General features: G+C 49.7%; 1 protein-coding gene across 1 annotated transcript; it reads left to right on the top strand.

Annotated features, from left to right (window-relative positions):
• The first annotated feature begins 4,566 nt into the window (after positions 1 to 4,566).
• LOC135907348 (uncharacterized) lies at positions 4,567 to 26,398 on the top strand. Its single transcript, XM_065439037.1, has 4 exons — positions 4,567 to 4,931; positions 18,118 to 18,463; positions 21,844 to 22,087; positions 26,256 to 26,398. The coding sequence occupies exons 1-3, from the start codon at positions 4,633 to 4,635 to the stop codon at positions 22,078 to 22,080; spliced, it is 882 nt and encodes a 293-aa protein (XP_065295109.1). The 5' UTR covers positions 4,567 to 4,632; the 3' UTR covers positions 22,081 to 22,087; positions 26,256 to 26,398.
• Positions 26,399 to 27,650: the final 1,252 nt, after the last annotated feature.

Here is a 27,650-nt window from a genome sequence, read left to right as displayed (position 1 = left end):
TCAGGCTGCACTGTACGTCGCGTTCAAGAACATACCACGTGCAGTGCACGAAGGAAGTTTCGACATACTACTCCAATGGCCATGCTATTGTCATCAGCTTGACCCGCAGATGCCATCGCCGGAGCCTATGGAACGAGGACGAATATTATACAATGCGCGTCAGGTACCCATCGGACGACGACAACAATATCCTCCCAGAGCATAAGGTAGACTTCCCCTACCAACCCGAAAAAGAAATATAGTGTCAAGATCATGGTTCCGCTCGGGAAAGTATTGTCATCGCTCGGCAAAGTGGTGTCATCGTATTGAAAAGTGGTGCATTCGAGAAAGAAGTAGCGTGAAATACTACTTTGATGAGTACTCCGCAAGTAAAACTCGTCTGAGCGATCGCATGATGACCGGCTTGTCATCTTGCGTTGTTGCGACCTAATAAGCACCAACATTACACTCGGAAACATAACGCAGCAGCAGTACACTCAGCAGCATATCGCCTAATAATTGCTTAGGTGCCCCCATAGTTATTTCGACATCACCTATTTTTTTCTCTTTAATGCGAGGGTAAATGCCTCAGGGCATACAGGGGAATGGGATTGGGGTGGATAAGGATGATTAAATGAATGAAAAAAGATTTGCTGGCCTAATGAAGTCCAAGAGGGATCGATGATGCGGTCCCTGCGTCCAAGCAGTATAATCGCTAGGATTACGCGGTGAGAGTCCCGCTGCTGCAAGGTGCCGGAGACTCGTCGGTTTCAGCGCAGGGCAAACCCACAGCAAGTGGTGGATGTCGGCTTCAGCATTTCGCGACTTGCAGAGTGGACACTCAGGACGAGAATATAACGGGCGAAAGTGCGGCCACTTCTAGTCACGGCAGGTGTGAGCGCAACCCCGACCCTGATCCTCCGAAGCACAACCTCCTCTGCACGGGTAAGACCGCGGGGGAGGTTTACCGCACACGGAGGTATGAGAGCACGTGTGCGGCGCCGGGGGTGCTGCTTTCTTGGTAAAAGGAGGTTGGCATCATCTAGATGAAAGAGTTCACCTATTTCGCACGGGTCACAGGGTACGGTCACAGTGCAGCGGTGGCGTAGAGGTAGAACACCCGCCTCGCGTGCAAGAGGTCCGTGGTTCGAATCCCGGTGCCGGCAATTTTCCACCGGACTTTAAAAAAAATCCGCGTGTAGATAAAATTGCACGAACAGGCCTGGAGTGTGGCCTGATCCCGGTAACCAGAACCGGGTAACACAATCCCTCATCAGAGCAGGATTGGCCACCCTGGTGCAGTACTTGGCCACAACCTCCTATATGAATACAACAATCAAACCCCGGCCCTCAGTCCCCAGCAGCTTCGAAGCAACTGACCACGGTGGCGGTCAGACCTGCAACGCAACAGAGGGTGCTAAGAATCACTGGCTCCGGACAGGCCGCCAATGGCATATGAACCTGGCAACGTTTAACGCTAGAACGTTATCTAGTGAGGCGAGTCTAGCAGTGCTATTGGAGGAATTAGAGGGCACTAAATGGGATATAATAGGGTTCAGTGAAGTTAGGAGGCCAAAAGAAGCATATACAGTGCTAAAAAGCGGGCACGTCTTGTGCTACAGGGGCTTAGCGGACAGAAGAGAACTAGGAGTCGGACTCCTGATTAATAAGAATATAGCTGGTAACATACAGGAACTCTATAGCATTAACGAGAGGGGTGGCAGGTCTTGTTGTGAAACTTAATAAGAGGTACAAAATGAAGATTGTATAAGTCTACGCCCCTACATCCAGTCATGATGACCAGGAAGTCGAAAACTTTTATGAAGACGTGGAATCGGCGATGGGTAAAGCCAAAACAAAATACACTATACTGATGGGCGACTTCAATGCCAGGGTAGGCAAGAAGCAGGCTGGAGAGAAGTCAGTGGGGGAATATTGCATACGCTCTAGGAATAGCAGAGGAGAATTATTAGTAGAGCTTGCAGAACAGAATAATATGCGGATAATGAATACCTTTTTCCGCAAGCGGGTTAGTCGAAAGTGGACGTGGAGAAGCCCGAATGGTGAGACTAGAAATGAAATCGACTTCATACTCTGCGCGAACCCTGGCATCATACAAGATGTAGACGTGCTCGGCAAGGTATGCTGCAGTGACCACAGGATGGTAAGAATTCTAATTAGCCTAGACTTGAGGAGCGAATGGAAGAAACTGGTACACAAGAAGCCAATCAATGAGTTAGTGGTAAGAGGGAAACTAGAGGAATCCCGGATCAAGCTACAGAACAGGAATTCGGCTTCAACTCAGGAAGAGGACCTTAGTGTTGAAGCAATGAACGACAATCTCATGGGCATCATTAAGGAGTGCGCAGTACAAGTCGGTGTTAACGCCGTTAGACAGGAAACCAGTAAGCTATCGCAGTACACGAAAGATCTGATCAAGAAACGCCAATGTATGAAAGCCTCTAACCCTACAGCTAGAATAGAACTGGAAGAACTTTCGAAGTTAATCAACAAGCGTAAGACAGCGGACATCAGGAACTATAATATGGATAGAATTGAACAGGGTCTCAGGAACGGAGGAAGCCTAAAAACAGTGAAGAAGAAACTAGGAATAGGCAAGAATCAGATGTGTGCGTTAATACACAAAGCCGGCAATATCGTTACTAATATGGATGAGATAGTTCAAGTGGCTGAGGAGTTCTATAGAGATTTATACAGTACCAGTGGCACCCACGACGATAGTAGAAGAGAGAATAGCCTAGAGGAATGCGAAATCCAACAGATAACGCCAGAAGAAGTAAAGAAAGCCTTAGGAGCTATGCAAAAGGGGAAGGCAGCTGGGGAGGATCAGGTAACAGCAGATTTGTTGAAGGATGGTGGTCAGATTGTTCTAGAGAAACTGGCCACCCTGTATACGCAATGCCTCATAACCTCGAGCGTACCGGAATCTTGGAAGAACGCTAACATAATCCTAATCCATAAGAAAGGGGACGCCAAAGACTTGAAAAATTATAGATCGATCAGCTCACTGTCCGTTGCCTACAAAGTATTTACTAAGGTAATCGCAAATAGAATCAGGAACACCTTAGACTTCTGTCAACCAAAGGACCAGGCAGGATTCCGTAAAGGCTACTCAACAATAGACCATATTCACAATATCAATCAAGTGATAGAGAAATGTGCAGAATATAACCAACCCTTACATATAGCTTTCATTGATTACGAGAAAGTGTTTGATTCAGTCGAAACCTCAGCAGTCATGGAGGCATTACGGAATCAGGGTGTAGACGAGCCGTATGTAAAAATACTGAAAGATATCTATAGCGGCTCCACAGCCACCGTAGTCCTCCATAAAGTAAGCAACAAAATCCCGATAAAGAAAGGCGTCAGGCAGGGAGATACGATCTCTCGAATGCTATTCACGGCATGTTTACAGGAGGTATTCAGAGACCTGGAATAGGAAGAATTGGGGATAAAAGTTAATGGAGAATACCTTAGTAACTTGTGATTCGCTGATGATATTGCCTTGCTTAGTAACTCAGGGGACCAATTGCAATGCATGCTCACTGACCTGGAAAAGCAAAGCAGAAGAGTGGGTCTAAAAATTAATCTGCAGAAAACTAAAGTAATGTTTAACACTCTCGGAAGAGAACAGCAATTTACAATAGGCAGCGAGGCCCTGGAAGTCGTAAGGGAATACACCTACTTGGGGCAGGTATAGTGACGGCGGATCCGGACCATGAGACCGAAATAACCAGAAGAATAAGAATGGGCTGGGGTGCGTTTGGCAGGCATTCTCAGATCATGAACAGCAGGTTGCCATTATCCCTCAAGAGAAAAGTATATAATAGCTGTGTCTTACCAGTACTCACCTACGGGGCAGAAACCTGGAGGCTTACGAAATGAGTTCTACTCAAATTGAGGACGACGCAACGAGCTATGGAAAGAAGAATGATAGGTGTAACGTTAAACGATAAGAAAAGCGCAGATTGGGTCAGGGAACAAACGCGAGTTAATGACATCTTAGTTGAAATCAAGAAAAAGAAATGGGCATGGGCAAAACATGTAATGAGGAGGGAAGATAACCGATGGTCATTAAGGGTTACGGACTGGATCCCAAGGGAAGGGAAGCGTAGCAGGGGGCGGCAGAAAGTTAGGTGGGCGGATGAGATTAAGAAGTTTGCAGGGACGGCATGGCCACAATTAGTACATGACCGGGGTTGTTGGAGAAATATGAGAGAGGCCTTTGCCCTGCAGTGGGCGTAACCAGGCTGATGATGATGATGACAGTTTCATGAGGTCCGCATCACCGAACCACCGGCTTTCCTGGCCGATATCCCTCTTAGTGGGTAAGCGTCACGTTTCAGAAAGCAAGGAACCGCACAACAATGAATGCCACAAAATTTGCTGTTTATATAAAATTATAGTCGATCTTAATTCAGCCTATACCACGCAAGTCCATTTTCTAATGATCAAAAATTTCTACCTCACCCAGACTTGCTTCATTTTTCAATTTTATCTCTTCTTCTTCCCTTTAAGCTTTAACCGCCGGCTTCTCGCCCAATCCCCCGCAGTGGGTAAGCGCCACAAGATAAAGAACAAGGCAACAAGCAAAGCAACGGTTTCGCAGCCATTTTTCTGGGAGGTGCCACGATGCGGTATTCGAGAGGTGCCGCCGTCCGTTATCCAAGGTCCTCGACATCAGCGCGTTCGGCGCTTGAGCAGCCCCTCGGTCATGTGCCGCTGATCGACCTGGGAGGTCCCGTGCAATTCGATCGAGCTGGGTTCTACCCGCCGCGATCACCGTCCTTCGGCCGAGAGCCCTCTCCAGGACCATCGTACACTTTCGTGGCGGCTTCAAAGTCGGAACCGCAGTTTACCGTGGTCTCCTTCGAATCCTCGCACAAGCCGTCCTCCACGGATTCGCCCCCGGAGACTTCGCAGTCTGCTGAGTACGCCTTCGATTTATTTACCCCCCAAATTTACCCCACCGTCGTCACGTAGGAGCTCTTCGGAATACAGTTTAACGCGAACGTAACGAGCCCCGATAAAGCGAATTATTTTTTATGTAGAACACGCGAAACACACTGAACTCTCTCCTAGCGAACTTGTCATGGCGAATAACGAACTCTGGGCGTCTACCGCAAGTGCCATAAAGCCGTGAACAGGTAACTTAATTTGATCAGGAACAAGCGAAAAGTTGCTGCCTACTACGCGTAGTTTCCTATTCATGAATAGATTCCTCCATTGTTTCTTTTCTGCAATATTCTGCAAGATCGGTGATAACTGACGCAGAACAAAGTTTGTTTAACTTTTTTAGAGTCGAGTTACCCTATACTGAAATATGTATATATTGAATTATCTCAGCGGAAAAGCGTGTGCGTTATAATTGGCTTCATATACATTATCTAAAGAAAATTGTTAGATGAGAGAGAGAGCTATATGCCTTTGTATTAAAGGCGGAAGGGTGCATCTGAGAAGGTGCACTCTAGCCTTTTCCTTTGCGCTGGAGGCTCGGGAGAGAAGGGGAGTAACAGCAGTGAGTAATGACGATGAGGAGAGGGGATGGAATGCATGGCGCGTGCGCCATCAGCATCAATCGAAACTCCAGTGGGAAGTAAGTAATAAGACCTGTTACGCATAATTCCATAGGAGCGCATTGGGCTGTCGCATCCTGGCCCGTTTTCAAACTTAATGTCGTCCCAAGCCTACCTTCTCTCAACTGCGCCGTTGCAAACAGCTCGAGCATGAAAACTCAATTACGCATACCAGTAGCTTTCAACTCGTTCGCCATTAAACTTGTGCTGATAGCGCATTACAAAGCGGCCCCACTAAAGTCTAGATGCCAGCCCCTTGGCACGCAGGATCTTTAATGAAGCTCGTGTTGTCAGCCTCTCAGTTCTATAACATCAACGCCATACGCCGAGAACAGCGCCCGTCTAAATTGGTAGTCTGTCGATGCTGAATATAGGAAACCGTCCGGTCTCCATCGCTCCGGCACAGAGGTTGGACAATTGCGGATGTACTCCAGCATTTCCGCTCTGGTTTCAGCACTTGGAAGTGCTTGCAGTCGGGACTGTTCCCGCGACCTATGAAAGGAGCATAGCGCCTAAAAGCAAGGCCAACTTGAATCCTGTGTGCAGCAACACCATAACTAGCTTCATGTATAACCTTCGTGGGTATGTCACGTTAAACTGCAAGGGAATCGCGTTGCGGACACGAGAGCGTTTCTTTAATATTATCACCACCTGCAATAGCAGCAGCAGCGTAATTTCCACTGCGGGACCAAGGCCTCTCCCACCATGCTCCAGTTATCCCTGTCTTGCGCTAGCTAATTGCAACTTTGCAAATTTGCAGCTGCAAATTTCCTTATTTCATCACCCCATCTAATTTTCTGGCTAGTTTTCTGCCGTATATATCGGCTAATCACGTTTGCTCTCTGGTCCAAACCGCTCTCTTCCTGTCTCTTAAGGACTCACTTAGCACTTTTCGTTCCATCGCTCTTTGCGCAGTCCTTAAGTTGTTGTTGAGCTTCTTTGTCAACCTCCAGTTTTCTCTCCCATACGTTAGCACCGGTAGAACACAGTGATGGTACGCTTTTCTCTTCAAGGGTAGTGGTAAGCTCCCGGTAAGAAGTTAGTAGTACCTGCCGCAGTCCAACTCATTTTTATTCCTCTGTAAGTTTCCTTCTCATAATCAGGGTCCTCTGTGAGGGGAACCTAGACCTATACAAACGCACTCTTGCGCAGACTCTAGAGACTGACTAACGATGATGAATTCTTGTTCCCCTGCTAGGTCATTGAACATTACTTTCGTTTTCTGCATATTAATCTTCAACCCTGCTCTTACACTTTCTCCGTTAAGGTCCTCAATCATTTGTTGCAATTCCTTCCCAGTGTTCCTGAACAACACAATGTCATCTGCAAACTAAATGTTGTTGATATATTCGCAGAAATCCGCATTACTAAGCATTTCCAGTCTAATGGCTTGAATAGTTCTTTTAAGCATGTAGTGAATAGCATTGGGGAGATTGTGTCCCCTTGCCTGATCCTTTTCTTGATATGTAATTATCTATTTTCCTTGTGGAGAAGCAAGGTAGCTGTAGAATATTTTAGATGTTTGCAAAGATATTCACGCATGCATGCTGTCCTCTTTGGCTAAGCGATGCCTCTATGACTGCTGGTATGTCTAGCGAATCAAATTCATTTTCATAATGTATGAAAGCCGTTTAAAGAGGCCGATTGTAATCCGCTGGTTTCTCAATTACTTGATTGATGACAAGGGTGTGAACCATTGTAGAATATTCCTTCTTAAAGCCAGCCTGTTCTCCCGGTTTATTGAAGTACTGCCTTTATCTATTTCGAAATTATCTTGGTGAATACTTTGCATAATACTCAAAGCAAAATAATGGGCCCATAATTTTTTTCAATTTTTAACGTCTCCCTAATTTATTAGCTTATTGTTGTCATTCTTCCAGCTCTCTGGTACACTTGAAGTTGCGAGGGAGTGCATATAAAGAGGCGCAAGACTTTCAAGCGCAATGTCTCGTTCATTTTTGATTAAATCGACTGTCATTCCATCACCTCCTGTCGCTTTTACCGAAAAATGTTTGGCAAGGCTCTTCTGACTTCATCGCTAGTTTTAAAAGAAGCCTCTGTATCCAGCTTATCACTACTTCCAATGAAGGTTGCGTGTACATATCAGTATAAAATACTCATAAGTACTGTACAGGTCAATATAGAATACTTCATCTCCTTTTACTATACCATCAAAATCGCTGATGACATTACCCTGCGTATCTTTCACTGCATTCATCTTGTCCTGTCCTATACCAAGTTTTCTTCTGATTTCGTGCTGCGACCATTTCTTACTCCTTCCTTCATCTTTCCAACATTGTAATTTAAAATATCGCTTACTTTCTTCTTCTTGATCAGTTTTGACAGTTCAGTGAATTCTATCTGATCCCTTGAATTGGTTACTTTTGCGCTTTTTCGTTTTTTACTGGGCCCTTTGTTACTTAGCAGATCTTACCTATTGGTTGCTTTCATGTAGTACCTCCCACTTCAGTTTCTGCTTCTGAAATCAGTCTAGTTACGATTTCATTCATTGCCTCTATGTCATCTTCATCTGCCGATTCGCTAGCCCGAGAGTTTATTACCCGGGCCGACTCCACTGGGACGGTCCCAGGTAGCCACTGTAAGGACCCCAACCAAACGAATTCCCGGGAGATTCTCGCTCATCAGCGTGTAACCACAAGAAAATGCCCTCACCCTCACCCACAACTCAGTGAAGAGGAAGCCGCCAGCTGGCGCAAAATTCAGGCCGGGGTATTCCCCCACCTTAAATTACAGAATGCCATGTTCCCCACTCGCTACAGGCCCGACTGCCCGTGGTGCGGCAGCATACCAACACTTCAACACATTACATGCGATTGTGAATCGCACCCGTTTGATAAAACATACCTCACAATGGAACAACGGGAGGCACAGCTGACCAGCTCAACACTCTTCACACACTCCTTCATAAGACAGGTCAAGGGGGCGGCCGAGGCCAGCGGGGCCTTGGACTAAAGGGGCTCCGACCACTCCACGTAAATCGTTTAAGTCAATGAAAGTTTCTCTCTCTCTCTCTTTCTCTCTCTCTCTCTCTGTGTATATCTATCTATCTATCTATCTCTCTCTCACTCTCTCTCTCTCCTGTTCTGAAGCTGCATTTAGTTTGCGAGCACCAGTCTGAATTCGTATGATTTTACCCTTACTTCGTCAAGGTTGGCCTGCTTCTTCGTGACTAATTTTGCTCTTTCTCTCTTCATATTGAGAGCAATTCTAGACCTCGCTAACCTATTATCACTTCTCTTTACCTCATCTCACGCTTCCACAAACAAGAACATTTATATAGCAATAATCACTAACATGTTGGAGTACGTGGCAACGTGAAAAAGATTTAGTGTACACGAAAGCCGGAAGTGCTGTCCGTTCCTTCACGCATGTTTTCTTCTTTATCATACAGTGCATATTCTTGCGTTAAGTAACCAACTAGCTAAAACTTCTAGTCTTCTCGGGAGCACTCCAAAAAGTTGACACTCTTTGAGGCTTATGTCATCCGCAAACAATAATCATCTGTCTTGTGCGCATTTCCTCTCGTTACGACTCTGCACTTGTGTGTCATTCATAGAAATAAAGTTAAATAACATCTCGAAGGTGAAGAGCGTTCAGAAAATCTACAAGAAAGGTTTTCAGCGCACACCGCTAGTTATTGCTCTGTGTAAAGAGATCAGGCAAACATTACTCTCTACAAATCGGCCGTGTGCATTAGGAATAAAGCTAGAATAAAGCGCTTCGCTAATCGATAACTCTCGACCCATTGAAAACGGCAGCGAAATTTTAAGTGTCCTGTTTATGCGGCCTGCTTCTTCGAGAACTTGTTCATACAATAGCATCGCTAGAAGCCTAAATAAGCCGAACCTGCTACTATGTCATGATGTCTGCTACGTGATATCACGTGCAAGCTGCACAAAGGCGGGAAGCGACCTGTTATCACGCTCAGCTGCGTTCTGATAAAGGCAGTGCAGAATATTGTTAATCGTAGGTGCAATATTTTTCCACATTCACAGTGGCTATGCGTTCCGGGTTCGATCGCGGACATGGTAACCGCATTCCCATAGAAACGGCATGCAAAAACGCTTGTGTGCCGTGCTTTGGGTGCAGGTCAACGAACACTAGGTGATCGAAGTTACTCCGGGGACCTATACGCCGTCCCTGACAGCCATATGTACAGTTTCGGGACTGTAAACCCCCTCCCTCCCCCAATTAAATTTTGAAAGCAGGCTGCCTCTTCCATCCCTTTTTCCTAGCGATGGCTGCTGTCTCGCACGATTGGCCAGTACCGGACCAAGTGCAAACAAAAAAAATTGGTGGTTTAGCTTTGGTTAAACGTAGTCTAGTAGCGATAGCTACAGACCCCCGGCTGCGCTTAGGCTTCGCTTGTAGTTAGACATGTTGTTATTAAACTTAGGGGTTTCCCACTTAGTGGTTTCCCCCAACAGCAGGAACGGTGGCCGCGCGGCGACCGCGACGACGGAGTCGCCGGAGAATCGAGGCCCGTGGTGTGACGTCACTGTGCGGCCACGGTTCGAAGTGCGGCGACGGCGAAGAGGCAAAAAACTGGCTTAATGTACAAAAACACTGAGTGTAGTGTAAATCAAGTCGGCTCCAGGTGGTAGGTGATTAACGTAAGCGCGGACGCGAGCTCAAACATCAATATGCCGTTGTCGTCATGTTGTCGCCTTTAATTTATTGCCTTCAAGCCATTGTGATCATTCCTTCGTTACGTCATTTTTTTCTCTTTCAGCCATCCATTGTCGTCTCTGCATTGTCGTATCGTCGTCACGAGGCCGCCATCGTCAAACCGTTGTCATCATTTTGCCGTCGTCCTTCTGTAGTCAGAGCGGTATCGTGATACAGTCGTCGTCACGACATCGTGGTCCTTCCGCTGTCGCCATTCTGTTGTAGTGATGTAAGCGTGTCTCCAGTGCGATGCCATGGTCGTCGTGCCGTCTTCTTCACGCCATCGTCGCCATTGCGTCGCAGTCATTACGTAGTCGCCGTTCCAGCTATGTCATCCCATCGTCGGCATACCGTCGTCGTCATACAACCACCGTCTTTACAGCGTGGTCATATCATTGTCGTTGTGCCATCATCGTCACGCCGTCGCATGTCATACCGTCGTCGTCATGGTGTCGTCATGTTGTCGTCATGTTGTCGTCACGTTGTCGTCATGTTGTCGTCACTCCAGCATCGTAATCCTACTGTCCTCACGCCATTGTCGTAATTCTACCGTCGTCGCACCACCTTCGCCATGGCGCCGTCGTAATGCCGTCGTGGTCGTTCTATTGTAGTCATTCAGTCGCAGTGATTCCAGAGTCAGCAAGCCATTGTTGCCATGCCGTCAAGGCCGTTTTCGCAGTTGTCATTCCGCGAAATGCAAAAACTACGGTGTGCTTAGATTTAGGTGCACGCTAAAGATCCCCAGGTGGTCGAAATTTCCGAAGTCCTCCACTACGGCGGGCCTCATAATCAGAAAGTGTTTTTGGCACGTTAAAGCCCATAATTTAGTTTTTCATTAGTTGTCGTTCCAGTGTAGTCCTTTCTTGTCATGCGTGGTATGCGCATGTCACATCAGCGAGACGTTTTCCGGTGAAAAATTATTCAACAGTGTTGTTTGCTCTATACTTTCAAATGGCCACTCAGAAACAACAGCGTTATCCGCATACACGAGTTTCAGCATTGATTAAACCGATTTCCACAGTGCGTGGGATGCGCATATATTTCTCCTTATTTTCATGCAATTTTATATCATTCGCATGTAAGGGGGGATGAGCAATTGTTTTGGATAGCGCATCATTACCGCGCTTTCCGTATAACGAGTGCTAGGTAAACAAAGTTACTGTGCGAGGCGTACGATGTATGAGAACTCTCAGCTTGTATTTCATCCACAAAAGTATGAACTGTAGGTGCTGTTACTACACTTGCGATGAGGTTTATTCTCGTTCACGACGTTGTGGAATGCTAGGCAAAACAAGGCACTGCAAGGGCTGTCCGAAGCACGGGGTCGCTCGAGATCACGGCACGGCCCTTCGTCTTCCTCTTCAGACGGCACATACACAGGGGCGCGTCTGCTTCATTACAATGCCCCGGGAGCTAAGCGTAGCCATCCTGGCGACTCAGGGCGCGGAGAAGATGAGCGGGTCGTAGTACGGTTTCAGGCGGTTGACATGTACTGTCTCTCGCCCACGACGACGCAGGTCTGGTGACACGGTGAGCGGCTCGACGATGTAGTTGACCGGTGAAGTGGCCTCGATTATACGGTATGGACCGTGATAACGCGCCAGGAGTTTGGAAGAAAGGCCAGGAATGTTGGCTGGTATCCAAAGCCACACAAGTGAACCAGGAACAAAGTTAGGCGGTGGTTGATGAGCACGGTCATGTCTTGTCTTTTGACGTTCTTGAGTCTCACTAGTCAGGGCACGTGCCAGCTGACGGCAATCTTCAGCATATTTGGCGACTTCGGAAAGCGGAGTATACTCTGTAGCGTCAGGTTGGTACGGCAGTATGGTGTCCAAAGGGCATGATGGCTCACGGCCATACACAAGGAAAAAGGGGGAAAAGCCGGTGGTCGCTTGCGTCGCGGTGTTGTACGCGAACGTAACAAAGGGGAGTACGGTGTCCCAGTTGGAGTGGTCGGATGAAATATACATCCGCAACATGTCGCCATGTGTGCGATTGAAGCGCTCGGTAAGACCGTTGGTTTGGGGATGGTACGCGGTCGATTTGCGATGAATTATCCTGCACTCAGCGAGGAGGGCTTGGATGCCCTCCGACAGGAAGACACGGCCCCTATCACTCAGTAATTCTCGGGGAGCACCGTGGCGAAGGACGAAATTGCGAAGGATGAAAAAACCAACGTCACGGGCGGTCGCTGCTGGCAGTGCTGCAGTCTCAGCGTAGCGAGTAAGGTGATCTACGCCGACAATAATCCACCGATTTCCACGCCCGCTGCATGGAAACGGGCCGTAGAGGTCGATGCCGACGCGGTCGAACGGACGAGACGGGCATGGCAGCGGCTGCAACGGTCCTGTGAAACGCTGTGTAGGTGTTTTGCTTTGTTGGCATGTAGTGCAAGACTGAATGTACTTTTGCACAAAGTTGTACATGCCTCTCCAATAATAGCGCTGACGCAACCTTGTGTAAGTTTTGAGGACGCCGGCATGAGTGCTTAGGGGGTCAGCGTGAAAAGACGCGCAGACGTCAGAGCGCATATGACGAGGTATAGCGAGGAGCCATTTGCGTCCGTCGGGCATGTAGTTTCGGCGATATAGAATGTTGTCCCGCACTGAGAAGTGGGTTGCTTGGCGACGCAGTGCTCGTGTCGAAGGGACATCAGACGGAGCAGCAAGGTAGTCGAGTAACATTGCAAGGGATGGGTCCTTGCGCTGCTCTGTGAGCATGTCAGGGATGGGGAACGGTGACAGGGTGGACGAGGAAGCTGACAAAGACGCCAAATCAGGCGTCAGTGGGGAGCGAGAGAGCGCATCAGCGTCGGAGTGCTTGCGACCAGAGCGGTACATGACGCGGATGTCGTACTCTTGCAAGCGAAGCGCCCAACGTCCCAAGCGTCCAGACGGGTCTTTCAAGGAAGAAAGCCAACAAAGGGCATGGTGGTCAGTAACAACGGCGAAAGAACGGCCGTAAAGGTATGGGCGAAACTTGCTTAATGCCCAGATGATCGCTAGACACTCCTTTTCTGTGACGGAGTAATTTAATTCTGCTTTCTTTAGAGTACGGCTCGCATAAGCGACGACGTATTCATCATAGCCAGCTTTCCGTTGCGCTAAGACCGCGCCAAGGCCAACTCCGCTGGCGTCAGTATGGACTTCCGTGGGAGCATCAGGGTCGTAGTGGCGAAGAATCGGTGGTGAGGTCAACAAATGGCGCAATTGCTGAAATGCTGCATCACATTCAGGTGACCATGCTGCTATGCCGTTACTGGCGGAAAGTAAACTTGTCAAAGGCACCATGATGGATGCGAAATTGCGTACGAAGCGACGAAAATAAGAACATAAGCCAATAAAACTTCGGAGGGTTTTGATAGACGTGGGCCTTGGGAACTCTGCAACAGCGCGGAGCTTGTCTGGATCCGGGAGGACGCCGTCTTTTGAGATAACGTGACCCAATATGGTTAGCTTGCTTGCAGCAAAGCGGCACTTTTTGAGGTTAAGCTGTAGACCGGCAGAGGCGAGACAGGTCAGAATGTCATGCAGGCGAGCGAGGTGCGTCGGAAAATCGGTTGAGAAGACGACGATGTCGTCGAGGTAACATAAACAGGTCTTCCATTTGTGGCCACGAAGGATGGTGTCGATCATACGCTCAAAAGTAGCAGGCGCGTTGCACAACCCGAAGGGCATGACGTTAAATTCGTAGAGGCCATCGGGTGTAACGAATGCGGTTTTCGGACGGTCAGGCTTGGCCATGGGAACTTGCCAGTACCCGGAGCGCAGATCCAAGGAACTGAAGTATTCTGCGCCTTGTAAACAGTCGAGAGCGTCATCGATTCGAGGCAGAGGATAAACGTCTTTCCTCGTTATCTTGTTTAGGCGTCTGTAGTCGACACAAAAGCGAATGGAGCCATCTTTTTTCCTCACCAATACGACAGGTGAAGACCAAGGACTTTGAGAGGGACGGATGACTTTACGTTGGAGCATGTCGTCCACGTGCTCCGTGATGATTCGGCGCTCTTCGGCAGAGACACGATACGGGCGCTGTCGCAAGGGGGAGTGGGAACCAGTGTCGATGATGTGAGAAACACCGGTGGCACGGCCCAGTGACGTCTGATGACAGTCGAAAGAAGAGACAAACTTGTGAAGGAGAGCGAGAAGTTGGCGGCGATGAGATGGGGAAAGTGCAGGGTCGATGGCCTTGTCAAAACCCACTGAAGGTGATGAGCCGGAGACCGAAGCGATGGCGTCAAGGTGACGGAGGGAGGCGGCAGGAACATCGAAGTCGTCGACGTAGTCGACCGCTTGAAAGTATCCTACCGTCTCTCCACGCAGTAGGCTGATCGGGTACTGGTAGTAGTTGGTGACCAGCATCACAGTTGAGCCAGAGGTTACAGTAAGCACGGCAAACGGAAGAACAATGCCCTTGCGTTGAGCAAACACATCGGACGGCGTGAACACTACGGTGGCGTCAGATGCGGAATCAGACGACAAGACAACAGCCATCGACGACTCAGGAGGTACGGTTGTGTCGGCATCAACAGTGAGTTTGTCGGCAAAGTGAGGAGGGCTGGTCGGCAGTGATTCACATAGTGGTAAAAGCGACACTTCTGCACGTGAACAGTCAATGACAGCATGATGACGTGATAGGAAATCCCAACCAATGATGAGGTCGTGAGAGCACGATGGTAGCACGAAACACTCGATTATGTACAGAACGTCGTTGATGACGACACGGGCCGTGCATACAGCTGAAGGGTGGATTCGCTGCGCGCTGGCAGTGGCGAGCACCAGGCCAGAGCGAGCTGTAGTCACTTTTCGTAGCTTGCGGCAAAGGCCCTCGTGAATGACGGAAACGGCTGCTCCGGTATCGACTAGTGCGACTGCTGGTACTCCCTCTACAAAAACGGTAATTACATTTTGCGGCGAAGATTGAGGTCTTGAGAAAATCGACGTATTTGCAGTTCTTGCCTCAGGAACTGCAGCAGTCAGTTTCCCTCTTCAGTGGGAACTCGACGACGCAGGGGCGAAATCGAACGCCGACGAGGGGAAGGGGAACGCCGAGTTTCCAATCGGCGATCAGTGTCGAGACGTCGCGGTGATAATGGAGGCGTGGCGGCGTATTGTGGTGCGTAGCGGGGCCTGTCAAAGCTGGTACACGCAGTTGAGGCGCGGCGGCGACAGAAGCGTGCCACATGGCCAGCAATGCCGCAGGCGAAGCAGATAGGCCGGTTGTCTTGAGTGCGCCACGTCTCGGTGGGACGAAAAAAGTGTGGTGACGGTCGGGCAACTTGAAATGAAGCCGGATTCATGGGCGATGGAAAGGAAGCGGTCTGCGCAGGTGGCCGTGCAACCACGGCGGCATAACTGAGCGGCAGCGACGTAGGGTGGTTGGCAAAGTTGGTATGGGCCAGCGGCACACTCATAGGGTTGGGTGGGGGGGTTGTAGGAGCTGCAGGAAGCGCTTCAGATATGTGATTTCGGATGGCTTCCTGCAGCGTTGGAGGCAGAGCTGCCGTAGGTGCGTCACTGTGAGGCAGCAGCGAGAGCTGCCTGGCCACCTCTTCACGGATAAAATCTTTGATATGCTGCGAGAGGGTCGAGTTGGTGAATTCGGTAGAAACCGCGATGCTGGAGACGGAATCGGCGTGCTGGATGTTCTGGCGGGCGATGGAACGTTGGCGGCGCAGCTCGTCAAAGCTCTGGCAGAGGTTAATGAGGACGGATACGCTAGTTGGGCCTTTGGCCAGCAACATCTGGAATGCGCTGTCCTCGATGCCTTTGAGGATGTGTTTGATCTTGTCATCCTCTGACATGCTGGGATTGACCCGCTTGCACAAATCGAGAACATCCTCGATGTAGCTGGGGAATGTTTCTCCAGGCTGCTGTGCGCGCTGGCGTAGACGCTGTTCAGCGCGTAGCGTACGCACAGCTGGGCGATCAAACACTTCTGCAAACAGAGTCTTAAAGGCGGACCAGCTTGTAAAGTCTGATTCGTGGTTGAAGAACCAAAGTTTGGCTACGTCGGCGAGGTAGAACGGCACGTTGGTCAGCTTAGACTGGTCATCCCATCGGTTATGGGCACTTACACGTTCGTACGATGAGAGCCAGTCTTCCACGTCGTGTTCGGCGGTCCCACTGAAAATGGGTGGGTCGCGCTGACGAGGGACGCCGGCGCAGATGACAGTGGCAGCCGGTGGAGCGGGCAACGAGGTGGCGGGATCAGGCATAGTGCACGGCGAACTTGTTGGCAGGGTTCGAGTGCGGAGCTCCAGGACGAGGCGAAGGATCTCAGCAACCTCCACCAAATGCGATGAGGTTTATTCTCGTTCACGACGTTGTGGAATGCTAGGCAAAACAAGGCACTGCAAGGGCTGTCCGAAGCACGGGGTCGCTCGAGATCACGGCAAGGCCCTTCGTCTTCCTCTTCAGACGGCACATACACAGGGGCGCGTCTGCTTCATTACACACTCTTTATTTCATAGGATTTTGTTTTATATCGCGTTGCCTGTAAATGCACATCAATTCCTAGTCGCCATCGGCATCCTCAACTGCATTTAGCTTCACGGCGCACTTTAAACGGGATTCATCCGCTGAAATATATAGGTCGCAACCCCAAGCGTATTTATTTTGAATGACTTAGAAGATCACGCTGTTCATTACCCACACCTATAGCGTGCACGGGAGTAGTCGCACTTCTGACTCCCGCTCCTGGTAGCGATGTAGTACAGCTGAAAATTTTGTGAATTGCCAAAGCCCAAGTTTCTGCAACGTCTATTGAAGGCGAGAGGCTCATTATCATGTGCGTACGAGATACGGGTTCAAAATTTCAGCTTCTCGCAAGTACCCAACGTTAAGCAATGCGCGAACTTAAAGAGAGATCGACTTAAGACGCACATTTCTGCCACGCCTACATTAAACGGTAATGAACTGGAACATGAGTATTCCATGCGTGTTTTGTTTGCAAAGTATTCACTGCTCCCCCATCCCCCTCCCGGATGTGCCGAGCAGCACTTTGTAAGGGAGTACACAGTGACGTCTGATTTGGCGGAAAAACTAGCCGAGTGCACGAATCAGAAGAATAGAACTTGCAGAGTCAACCAATGCGCCATCAGCATTTCCACCAGCAGCTCGATGACGCCACGCTTGTTGGGGGAGGTCTGCATGAAAGGACCGCGTTCAGCCGAATAAGGGAAGTTGGCTTGTAAATGAGTGTTGCTGTATGGTTCGCGCTCGCAGCGCGACAGGATAGTTGTAGAGGTCCAGCATGTAATTATTCCGCCGTACTATTTATGCACGCATCGTCGTACGTTACAGATCAATCTGCCCGCATTGTGCTCGTGTTGTATTGGGAATGCGTCTACCACGTTCGTGGCATGCGCACCTTGTGCCACAAGCTTGTATCGCGCGCTTGAGTGGTGCTCCTAACCAGCGAAGGAGCGATACATTTGTTTCTTTTTTTTCTATTTGGCAATTGAAAGAGATTATTTGCGAGGCAATGGCTCACCTTGGGCACATAATAGACACAAACGCCGCCGCCGTCGCCACCGCTGTCGCGGCTGCTTACACTGCGCAGCATCAGAAGCTTAGTATACGTATTTGCTTTCCTCTTCACTTTTCTTTACATTCTGGCACTCGAGCGCTCTACTATAAGCAAGCGGTTCGGGATCGCTGGTACTCCACCAAACAGTGCAGGAACGGGGCCAGGACAGAAGATGCGACACAAGCACGGGTGTCGCCTCTTCAACGCTTACCTCGTTCTTGCACCGGTACCACTATCGCACTCTTTCGTGCAACGGCAGTTTGACGGCAGCGATCGCCGGCAAATAGTTAAAGAACGCCGCGCGTCGCGACATTCGCCGCAGGAGGTCCCTGGTGCCCGGCGGGCCGGGCCCCTCTGGTGCTCTGGCTGCGGCCGCGACACCTGGCGCGGATGGTCAGCCGCTGTCTCTCCCGAGCACTATGATCGCTCTGTGCGTCTTCTGCCTGGTGACTGCCAGCGCCATCGCCATCACGGTGCTCGTGCAAGAAACCCTGGCCCGCAGGCGGGCCGGAGATGAGGGTCACGAGGGCACCGGCACGGACCCGCCGCTGCGGCTTCAGACGGGCCCGCCAATGGAGGCGGACCGCGCTGGCTTCGAGATGCACTTCTCGCACCGCCGGAGAACCGTGGCCGCGGCGATGTCTCCCAAGCAGCCGCCCTTCTTAATTGTACCTCGATATACTTCGTTTTCCATGTTTTCTTTTTCTTTTCTGCTTCGTCGTCAAATATCAGCGTTCGTTTGTTTTATCTTCTAGTGATTTAACCTTAACTTCTTGTCGCCCTCAAGATGTGATTTTGTTTTTATAAAGTGACGCTGTTCATGCCGTCGCAATCAACAATGCCGTCTGAACGCACAATACCAACCACTCTCATATCTGGAAAGTACCCGTGTCCGCTTTTTCTGTGCACATTTGTAAGAAGTGACTTCTGGCCTCCACGATTGCGCATGGCGTGCCGGTTAACACCTCGAAACTGAATGACATCGTAGAATAAACAATTGCTTCAGGTGAGCAGAAAGGCCTTACCGTTTGCAACTTCATGGTTATATTGCGCTCACTTTTACACAGTCGATATTAAGGAAGGACAGGACGTAGACGGGCGTAGCGCAAACTACCTACTGCTTAATGCTGTTAAAGAACGCGCTTATATACAAGGAGATATGGCGCGGCGAGGTGGGGGGGGGGGGGTATAAAAGATATGACAAGTTGACGAAATGTGATCATAGTTCGGGTCAGGCATACATCGTTCACTTGCACCCGTTCGCCCTGGCAAACTCGACCTCAGCTTTGAAAAGCGCGATGGACGGAGTGCTTACGCACATTTCTTTTTCTTTAGCTATCGCAAGCACCTCCCATATGGGAGGCGCTTGCGATAGCTAAGAATATATATATATATATATATATATATATATATATATATATATATATATATATATATATATATATATATATATATATATATATATATATATATAATACCCAAGAAGGTGGATGGGAGAACGGCGCCGGCGGTAGCTCAATTGGTAGAGCATCGCACGCGTAATGCGCTTTGGATCGTTCCCCACCTGGGGCAAGTTGTCTTTGCATCCACTTTCATTTCCATTATCATATCTTTATTTCAATTATTAAGTACAACTTCCCCAATGATGTTCTTGGTATCATTGTTTGTCGGCTTCTTATTATATTATTAATAATAATCGGGCCCCTTGTTAACCCCCTTTCTTCTCGTTTATTGCATAACGAGCATCTCGAATCAGGAAACAATGATGCCTTCACGACGTAATCAGGACGTACAATACAATACAAATTATGTAATTAAGCTGTCACACACCATGCTTCAGGTTATGCCAGATAGAAGGATCCTCCCTTTTTTAGGAAATAAAGATAGAAAACACGCTTAAATGAACACGCAGTGACACAAAAGGACTGCACCCATTAACGATGCCGCAAGAATAGGACTGTGCAGAGGCCAGTAAAAAAAAGCAAAAATCTACGTGTTCTTGTACAAAAACAGCAGGTCTTCCAGGCTCTCCGGCTTCAAGCAGGTCCTCTTCTGTTGCAGCACGTACTCAGCTGCACTTAAGTCGCATTCGCTATTGGCGCTCTCGGATGGGACATAAACAGCCTTTTTTTTTTAGAAAATTGAAGCCCACGTTATTTCCTACTCTGAGCTCCCCTCCATTCAAGCAGTTCCTCAATTCCCTCACATAAGTCGATGTCAAACTGCCAAGCTCGCTGTCGGCTGGCTGAATTCCCGCAGTATAGTGCCGCTCCCCAAATTCTTCAAGAAACATACACTTCGCTGAAGGTCCGTTATTCGGGTGTTCCATGCATGTTTCTCCTTTAGGCAAACTCAGATGTACATCAATCAACGATTCGCGTACCCTGTCGTGAACAGTTTTTCTCTCCTGCTCATCAAGCACGCGGAGATTGCGCAAAAGCGGCCACAAGAGCGTTAGAGTTTTGTGAAGCTCTCCTATGGGCAACTTTATTTCAAGAAACTGTAGCGTCCTCGACTTGAGCTTCCACGCTTCTGGGCAGTCTGGGGAAGCAGCAGTAAGGTGCTCTTTTTCAGTTTTGCGCGTCATATCAATATAAGGGACAGAGTTACTATTTTGCCCTGCTCAATATTTTCGCTGGCCTCCTTGAAGGGCTCCAAGAATTCGACGACCTCCGTCAACAAGGCCTTATTGACGTTTCCCAAAAGTAGATTGCACCCTTGAATCCAGGAGGTTCTCTATCGCATCGTACTGCGTTTGCACGGACTTGACCATGGCGAGCTTCGAATTCCACCGCGTGCATATCTCCTGGCACACTGCGTGTGGTAGCTGGCTCGGAAGACCGCTCTGTCATTAAAAAAATTAAGGCAGCCGTCACTTTTTGCATTTTTTGCAGGCGCATTTCGGCGTCACCGTCGGCGTCGGTGTCGCCGTGATGTTGCGAATAAAGTCCAAGGGCAATAACATCTTCGCCACGCCGCATGCGGTATGTGCGTGTGAAGGAATGCACGGGTGAGCCGACTATGCCGGCTCAATCTTGCGTGCGCAAGGCAAGAAAGTGGGTAGGAAGTGCTTCGTATTCCGTCGCGCGCAAGGCACCGGGGAGAGGGGAGGGAGGGGGGCGTTCTGCTCCGGCTCCTGCTGCGTATGTCGCGGTCGGGCGCGGCCACACGGGCCTTGAAAGCGATCTGCGATAGGGACACAGTGGGCCGGGTGCCGATAGCTTCGTGTGTGTTGTGTTTTTGCCGCTTAGTTCGTGTTGAAGCGGGAGCCAGCACAAAGGTCAATTCACTCGCTGCTGCTGCCGTGCTTCCTCACTCCAGCGTTTTGACAGCGAATTTCCGCGGTCATAGAGCGAGTTGTGTTCATCTTTGCTTGTGCGCGCAAGACACCATGCTTGTTAATTAGTAAGCGAATGGTTAGAAGTTTATACGGCTGATAAAACTATGATTACTTCGTATAGCTGTCTACTAACTTGCTGTCGCAATCGATGCTTCGTTTTTCGGGCGAAAAAGATAAAACTTTATTGTGCCCTTGATGGGGTCCGGGGTTGGCGGTAGTTGTGAGACTAACCCCTAGTACCCCCCCCCCCTTTCCTCAGACGGCGGCCAGTGCTTGCTTTCTGGCGGCTTATTCGGCCAACCGGACTGCCCAGAGCTGCTCTTTTGGATCCAAGCTGAGCAACAAAGTGTGCCACTGCTCGACCGATACTGCGACTTTTATTGATTTATCCTACTGTCAGGCTCTCATTGCCACATATTTTTTTCTCACTACCACATATCGACTGCGTGCACGGCTCTCATGAACACTCCTGACGGTTGTTGTTGTTGATAGCTTTAGTATAGGAAAATGCATCGCTTTGCACTTTCTATGCAATTCGTAAGTGTTTCCATTACCATTACGCGACACGTTACACAACTCCCTACCTAATTCCAATTTGATGGGGCCCATAATTCGAGCAAATGATGATACCACGATTGCTTGTATACGTAGTCCATAGGCAGATTGAAGCAGTTATGACGAGATTTCCACGTCTGCACGCTCTTGAAGGTGACGCTTAGGCCGCGGACTACGACGCCTTCACCTGAGTGGCCGCTTACTTGGCCACCCTTCCCGGAGACGCTCCCGCCATGGGAAGAGGACGAGTCTGAGGACAAGAAGTCTTCCTCCGAGGCGTCTAGCGACGGCGTCACCGTCTCGACCGTAGCTGCGACCTCTGCGGCCTCTGTGGTCCTGGCACAGCAACAACTGACGGATGGGGTGGACGAGACCACACCCGATAGCTAAAGAGCAGGTAATGTGATCAGCATTCCCGTTAAATGGTGTTTTCGTGCTAGTTCATAGCCTTATTGACGTGTAAAGCATATTCAGTGCCTTTCAGACTTGCTTTCATTGTGCCCATTGACTACATGCTTAGAAACATCACGCACAAAATGTTGTGTTTCCGAAGGCCTGTTTGGTGCTGTACTGCACGTTAGTTAATTTATGTTTGACTCAGGATGGCGCATCTAATAGTATATCAAATCAAATTATGGGGTGTATATCGTCTTTATTTAATGCATTAGCATTAGAAGTGATAAAGTGTATGCGTGTGAAGTGTAGGAAACTGGTCAGGTGGTAGAGAGGGGATGGGAGAGCTTCGAAAAACGTGTATGCATGTGTGTATGTATGTTGCAACTGACGCTGGTTTGCTCCGGGCAACCGTCAACTGCATCTCGCTCCTGCAGGAGGCAGCAAGTGTGTCGAGCGCGCTCCTGAACAACAATTTGAAGAGAGCATTCGCTGCTGTGAACATCTCAGCCACATTTTGCAGCCGTGGGCGGCGCGTGGATATCGCAAGCGAAACGCGAAGTCACCTTTCTCTCAAGCGCTCTTTTAACGCGAGAGCGTTAAGGAACTCGTGTCGCAGAAAAGCCGGTGTGGTCGGTGTGAGTGTCGGCGGCGTTGGCCGTGAGTGGAAAATCACGGAAGGCAATTCATAAATAAAAACAACTTGCAAGATGGGCTAGGTGGGAAGCGAACCAGGGTCTCCGGAGTGTAAGACGGAAACGCTACCATTCAGCCACGAGTTCGATGATTGAAAGCGGGACAAAAGCGCCTCTAGTGAATGCGGTGTTGCCTTAGAAATGTGCCGTAGAAAGTTATACTGCAATGTATATCGGTAATTATGAGCATGTAAATTACAGAAGTCGCAGTTAAACGAGTAGCAAAGTACGTTTCCGCGACATTTCTTCTGCGCTTGGGGCATACGCAGAGCCATCTTGCGGCAAACACAGAAGACCCCCTCCTCGCAATGTACGGCGCTGCCCCGACAGGTGGCGTGCCACTCGCCCGCTTCTCCCTTTCGTCTCGTTTGAGCGCATTGTGACCATGCGGGGACCGGTGCGAGGATGCCCCAATGCCCTTGCGTTTAATAAGTTTTCTCGCTCTCTCCCCTTCCAACTTCCAGGGTGCGTCATACGAACCCTCGTTGCCCTCGTGTTTAGGCGACGCGGCTCCTCTCTCCGCTCACACCGCGATTCCTAGGTGCAGCGTCCGATGCGGGGCGCCTCTGACGTGATCGCTGCGCCGTAGCGCGTCTAGTGGGAAAGCGTCCCTTGCGATCTGTGCCGTGCTGCTGGCGAGGAGTCATGCGTCTGCGTGGTGCTCCCAAGCAAAATAGAGGACGATCCCATCGAGGCGTTAGCCCCATGATCGCGTCCGCCTTCATGGCGCGTCGCGGCCCGGCTGTCCGTGCCGATCACCACATTTGGCTAGCGTAGATCGTTTCTCTCTCCGAGACATCGAGAGAGACATCGAGAGAGGTGATCGGCCCGGCTGTCCGTGCCGATCACCACATTTGGCTAGCGTAGATCGTTTCTCTCTCCGAGACACCGAGTTCTTTGGTTCGTTCTGCTTGCTCAGGCGCACGTTTAGTTGCCGCGCCGAACGCTGCGTTGCTCGGCGCTCACCGCGTGATTGGTGGGTGCAAAGTCCGATACGGAGCGCCTCGTAAGTGATCGCTGCGCCGTAGCGCATTGTCTTACACCCCTTTGCGAGTCGACGGGAACGTCTTGAAGGCGAAGCTTAAGCGTCCTCCAATTTTTTTCAACAGAAGCCTGTTTACGTGGTTCCTATTGGCCATTAGCTGACATCAATCAAGGATGGCGTTTTCATCAATGCGTTCCTTCCTACTTTCCTGTGCGTATTCACTGACGCAGTTTATAAAACAGGCCGAAGTAAGTGAAAATCTGCTTTCGAATTTCGATAATAGTTACGTACTACCGGAAGAAGCCGACTATCGTTTGCCCACGCAGGAATTTAACTGTGGCCGCCCTGCTTATCGGTGTCGTAGCCGATGGGTCTAGCTAATTTCGAACTAGTTTGGAACACTGTACTATAGCCTCGAACCACGCGAAACGTAAGGTCAGACCGCACGCACGCACGCTTGCCAGCGCGCGCTCACTCCTGGCCGCTCCTGGTTAGACGCCCTGGCAGACTTCGCTTCGTGCTGATCGCTTGATAGCACGTCAAAATGCGCAAGTTGGATGTGGCCATCGGTCAGTCATGGTGCAAAACAAAGCCGCTTCCCATAACGTAGCACCGCCAGACTGGAGCATGTGAGCGCGAGCGCGCTCTCGAGCCCTGCCGTGCGCAAAGCAAACGCTGCGCATGCGCACTACAGGTGCACGTAGCTGCGGTCTACTACGTAGCGTAGTAACACACCGCCAGTTCATCATTCTTTCATTACTACTGAATGTCCTGTACGGCGCAAGATTAAAGACACGTTTCTAACTACGCTATTACACCATTCTACGCTCTTCATGCCCGCTGGCTTCGAAACTTATTGTGCGAATACTTTTTTTTTCTTTTCGTGACTAATTAAGTGACTCGGTGCTAATGCAACCTTCTCCTTCATTTTTTTATGCAAAATGCCTCAAACAGTTCTCTCTCTCTCTTGAAGTCCTGAAACTTCCGAGTATACAAGTGCCTCTGTACACTGGAGTACACGGGCACTTTGGGTGCACAGCTTTCGGCGCCATCCTCACAGGTCCCCGGGAAGGGCCCGTGACAACGGGCTGAAGCCTCCCGAATTAGCAGCCAGCGAGGTCCCGGTAGGCACGTGGAAGCCGAAGCCAACGGGGAGATTGGACGCTGGTCGCGCAGCGAGACCCACGAAAGGAAATTTGGCACCTTTCGACGAAAATTGGGAGTGATAGCAATTGGTTACCCTTTGCGCTCGGCCTCCTCTGAGTTCTAACTATACGTTGGTGCGATCCATCGCTGGGTGCGACCTAGCTTACGCAGGGCAGAAGGAACGGTGTCCTTGCAGAGCTGCCGGGCTTCTCACAACGCTGGCGCGATGAGAAGCGTCGCCGTTGGCGTCGCAGGCGTCGCTTCTCGACGGTGCACTAGATAAGACCTATACGGGAAACTGCTTGGGCCTTAGTCAGCCCCCAGGGAAGATAACGTTAGATGGACATTTACTGTCCGTTTAGCTCAGTAGCTCAGACCAACACATACAGACAAGCAGTTCAGGAGGAATGCTATATAGCGGGCTCATTTGATGTTATTCGTGTCATAGGTGTTATTCGTGTCCCTGCGGACGCGTAACGCTCATGGATTGAGCGCAGAGTTGACGGCGCGTCCAGCTCGCTTCGTCGTTTTTTAGCAGTTAAATGCACTCCGCGTATCTGTAGACACCCTGTATCTGTATATATGCCACACTCTTAGGCCAAGTTACACCCTTTGGGGTGTATCTCTGCCACACAACAATAATCGTCATCTGCCTTGCTTGCGTTTCCTTTCTTTAAAACGCCGCGCTCGCTACTTTCCTGTCGGGGATGCTATGCCATGCTGATAACGCGCATGCCGTTCGTTACTGGAAAGTACCGGGCTCGCCGCGTTAAAGAAAAGAAATGCGGAAAAAAAGAACTATGGGGTTTTACGTGCCAAAACCACTTTCTGATTATGAGGCAGGCCGTAGTGGAGGACTCCGGAACTTTCGACCACCTGGGGTTCTTTAACGTGCACCTAAATCTAAGTACACTGGTGTTTTCGCCCCCATCGAAATGAGGCCGCCATGGCCGGGATTCAATCCCGCGACCTCGTGCTCAGCAGCCCAACGCTTTAGCCACTGAGCAACCACGGCGGGTTAAATGCGGACAAGACAGATGGCGTTTATTGTTGTGTGGCAAATAGGCACCACAGAGGGCGTAACCTTTTCTTAGAGCGTAACTCTCCACGCGCCTGCCTCGCGTGCGCCGTCTGTAACCGGACAGCACGGCGGTGGCGGCGGCGTAAATGTGCATCGAGAGCCCGTATACAATTGCTATCGAAATAAAGGAAACTGCAAGCAAGTGCTTTTTTCTCGTAGTGGCGGCTGTGCGATAAGGCACCGCGCTACAGTAGCGTGCCTATATACAGCGCTTGCACGTCGGCTCCGTACGCTATATACTGATGTCGACTCTCACTTTTTGCAGCGCTGATGCCCACCGTTAGGCAGCACGTCGACTCGGAGTGAACCCTTCTGCGTCCAAGTCTCGCGCGTCTCTCGTGCGATTGCATTACGTCCACCGTTTGTTCTTGTAGAAATAAAGAGCAGCTTCACTGCTCCATTTGAGTATGTGGCATGTCTGCATAATGCCAACACATATGTATACATATTAATTCATTTGTTTATATAGCTTCGGGTTCTTCCTTTTAACTCTAGCGTAAGGAACCTGAGAAGACTTCCGAGTTGGCTCGTCCCACAGGCAGTGTCGTTGCCAAGATTGGACTCGTTTATTGGTTCTAGTAGTAGTAAACATTCTTTGTTGGGGCCCTGATGAGCTAGGCAGGAAGCCTGCTCGGTAGGTCCCTGCCCAGCCGTTGGCTAGTCCTATGTCGGAACAGAGAAGCCATGCCTCTCCCCCCGTTCATGGGCCCTCTGGCCAGCCAGCAGCTGGGCGTCTTTGTTAAGGGTCTGTGATGACCTTCGTCCAGTCTTCTCTGTTAAAATCCTGTAACACAGGGCCCAGCCAGAGCATGTGACTTAATGAGCAATATTCAGTGCCACAATCTGGGCAGAGTGGATCAATGTCCGGGTGGAGCATGTTCAGAAAGCCCCTAGAGAGGTAGGACCCCGTCTGGATCATTCGGAGCGTGCTAGCTTGTGGTCTGTTGAGCTTATGATCGCTGAAGAAAAAACTCTGCCAATTCCCTCTGTAATGAGATGTGATTTCGTGAAAAGCAACTAGAGGACCACTGTGGACGAGCTCTCCGGCACTCACCCGAGACACCATCCCGTCGCGGCATATGAAACCTTGTGTTCGATCGTGGGCTGTCTCATTAGGGTTCAGGTGACCCGGCAATACGCATGGTCCTATGTGAGCTGGGAACCGGACTATGTGGTGAACAATGTCAGCCGTTCAGAATCCTGGCTGCTTCTTCGGCTATCAATCCCTATGCGAACGCTCTAACGGCTGCTCGGGAGTCCGTGTACACCGTAGTAGGCCCGACGATTGGTTTAGAAGCAAAAATTAGGCAACCGCATCCTATCTATACAAGTTTAATAAAGATATGTTTTATCTCTCTCTAATCCGAATTTTCATCATAGCAGCGCGATGCTCAAACCACTAGACCATGAACCACCCAGTAACCCAGTGGCCCAACTGGGCGGGAAAACGATTAGCCCCGCCCAGCCCAACCACCCGCCGGAAAGTGCGGGAAGCAACCTAATCATGCTAATCGCATTAGAAAATATCTCGAAGTAGTATTACAGTCAGGTTAATATCGTAATTTTTTTAAAGAACCGGAGATTGTTGACAAAAGATGCAGTACACTTCAGATGAAAATGTTTCCAGGGAGGGCAACTGTGCTTATAGCCTCTCTATGTT

The sequence above is a fragment of the Dermacentor albipictus genome, chromosome 1 (genome assembly GCF_038994185.2).
Source record: "Dermacentor albipictus isolate Rhodes 1998 colony chromosome 1, USDA_Dalb.pri_finalv2, whole genome shotgun sequence".
NCBI lineage: Eukaryota > Metazoa > Arthropoda > Arachnida > Ixodida > Ixodidae > Dermacentor > Dermacentor albipictus.
The sequence above is the reverse complement of the archived record's forward strand: the minus strand, read 5'-3'. Positions and strand labels throughout refer to the sequence as shown.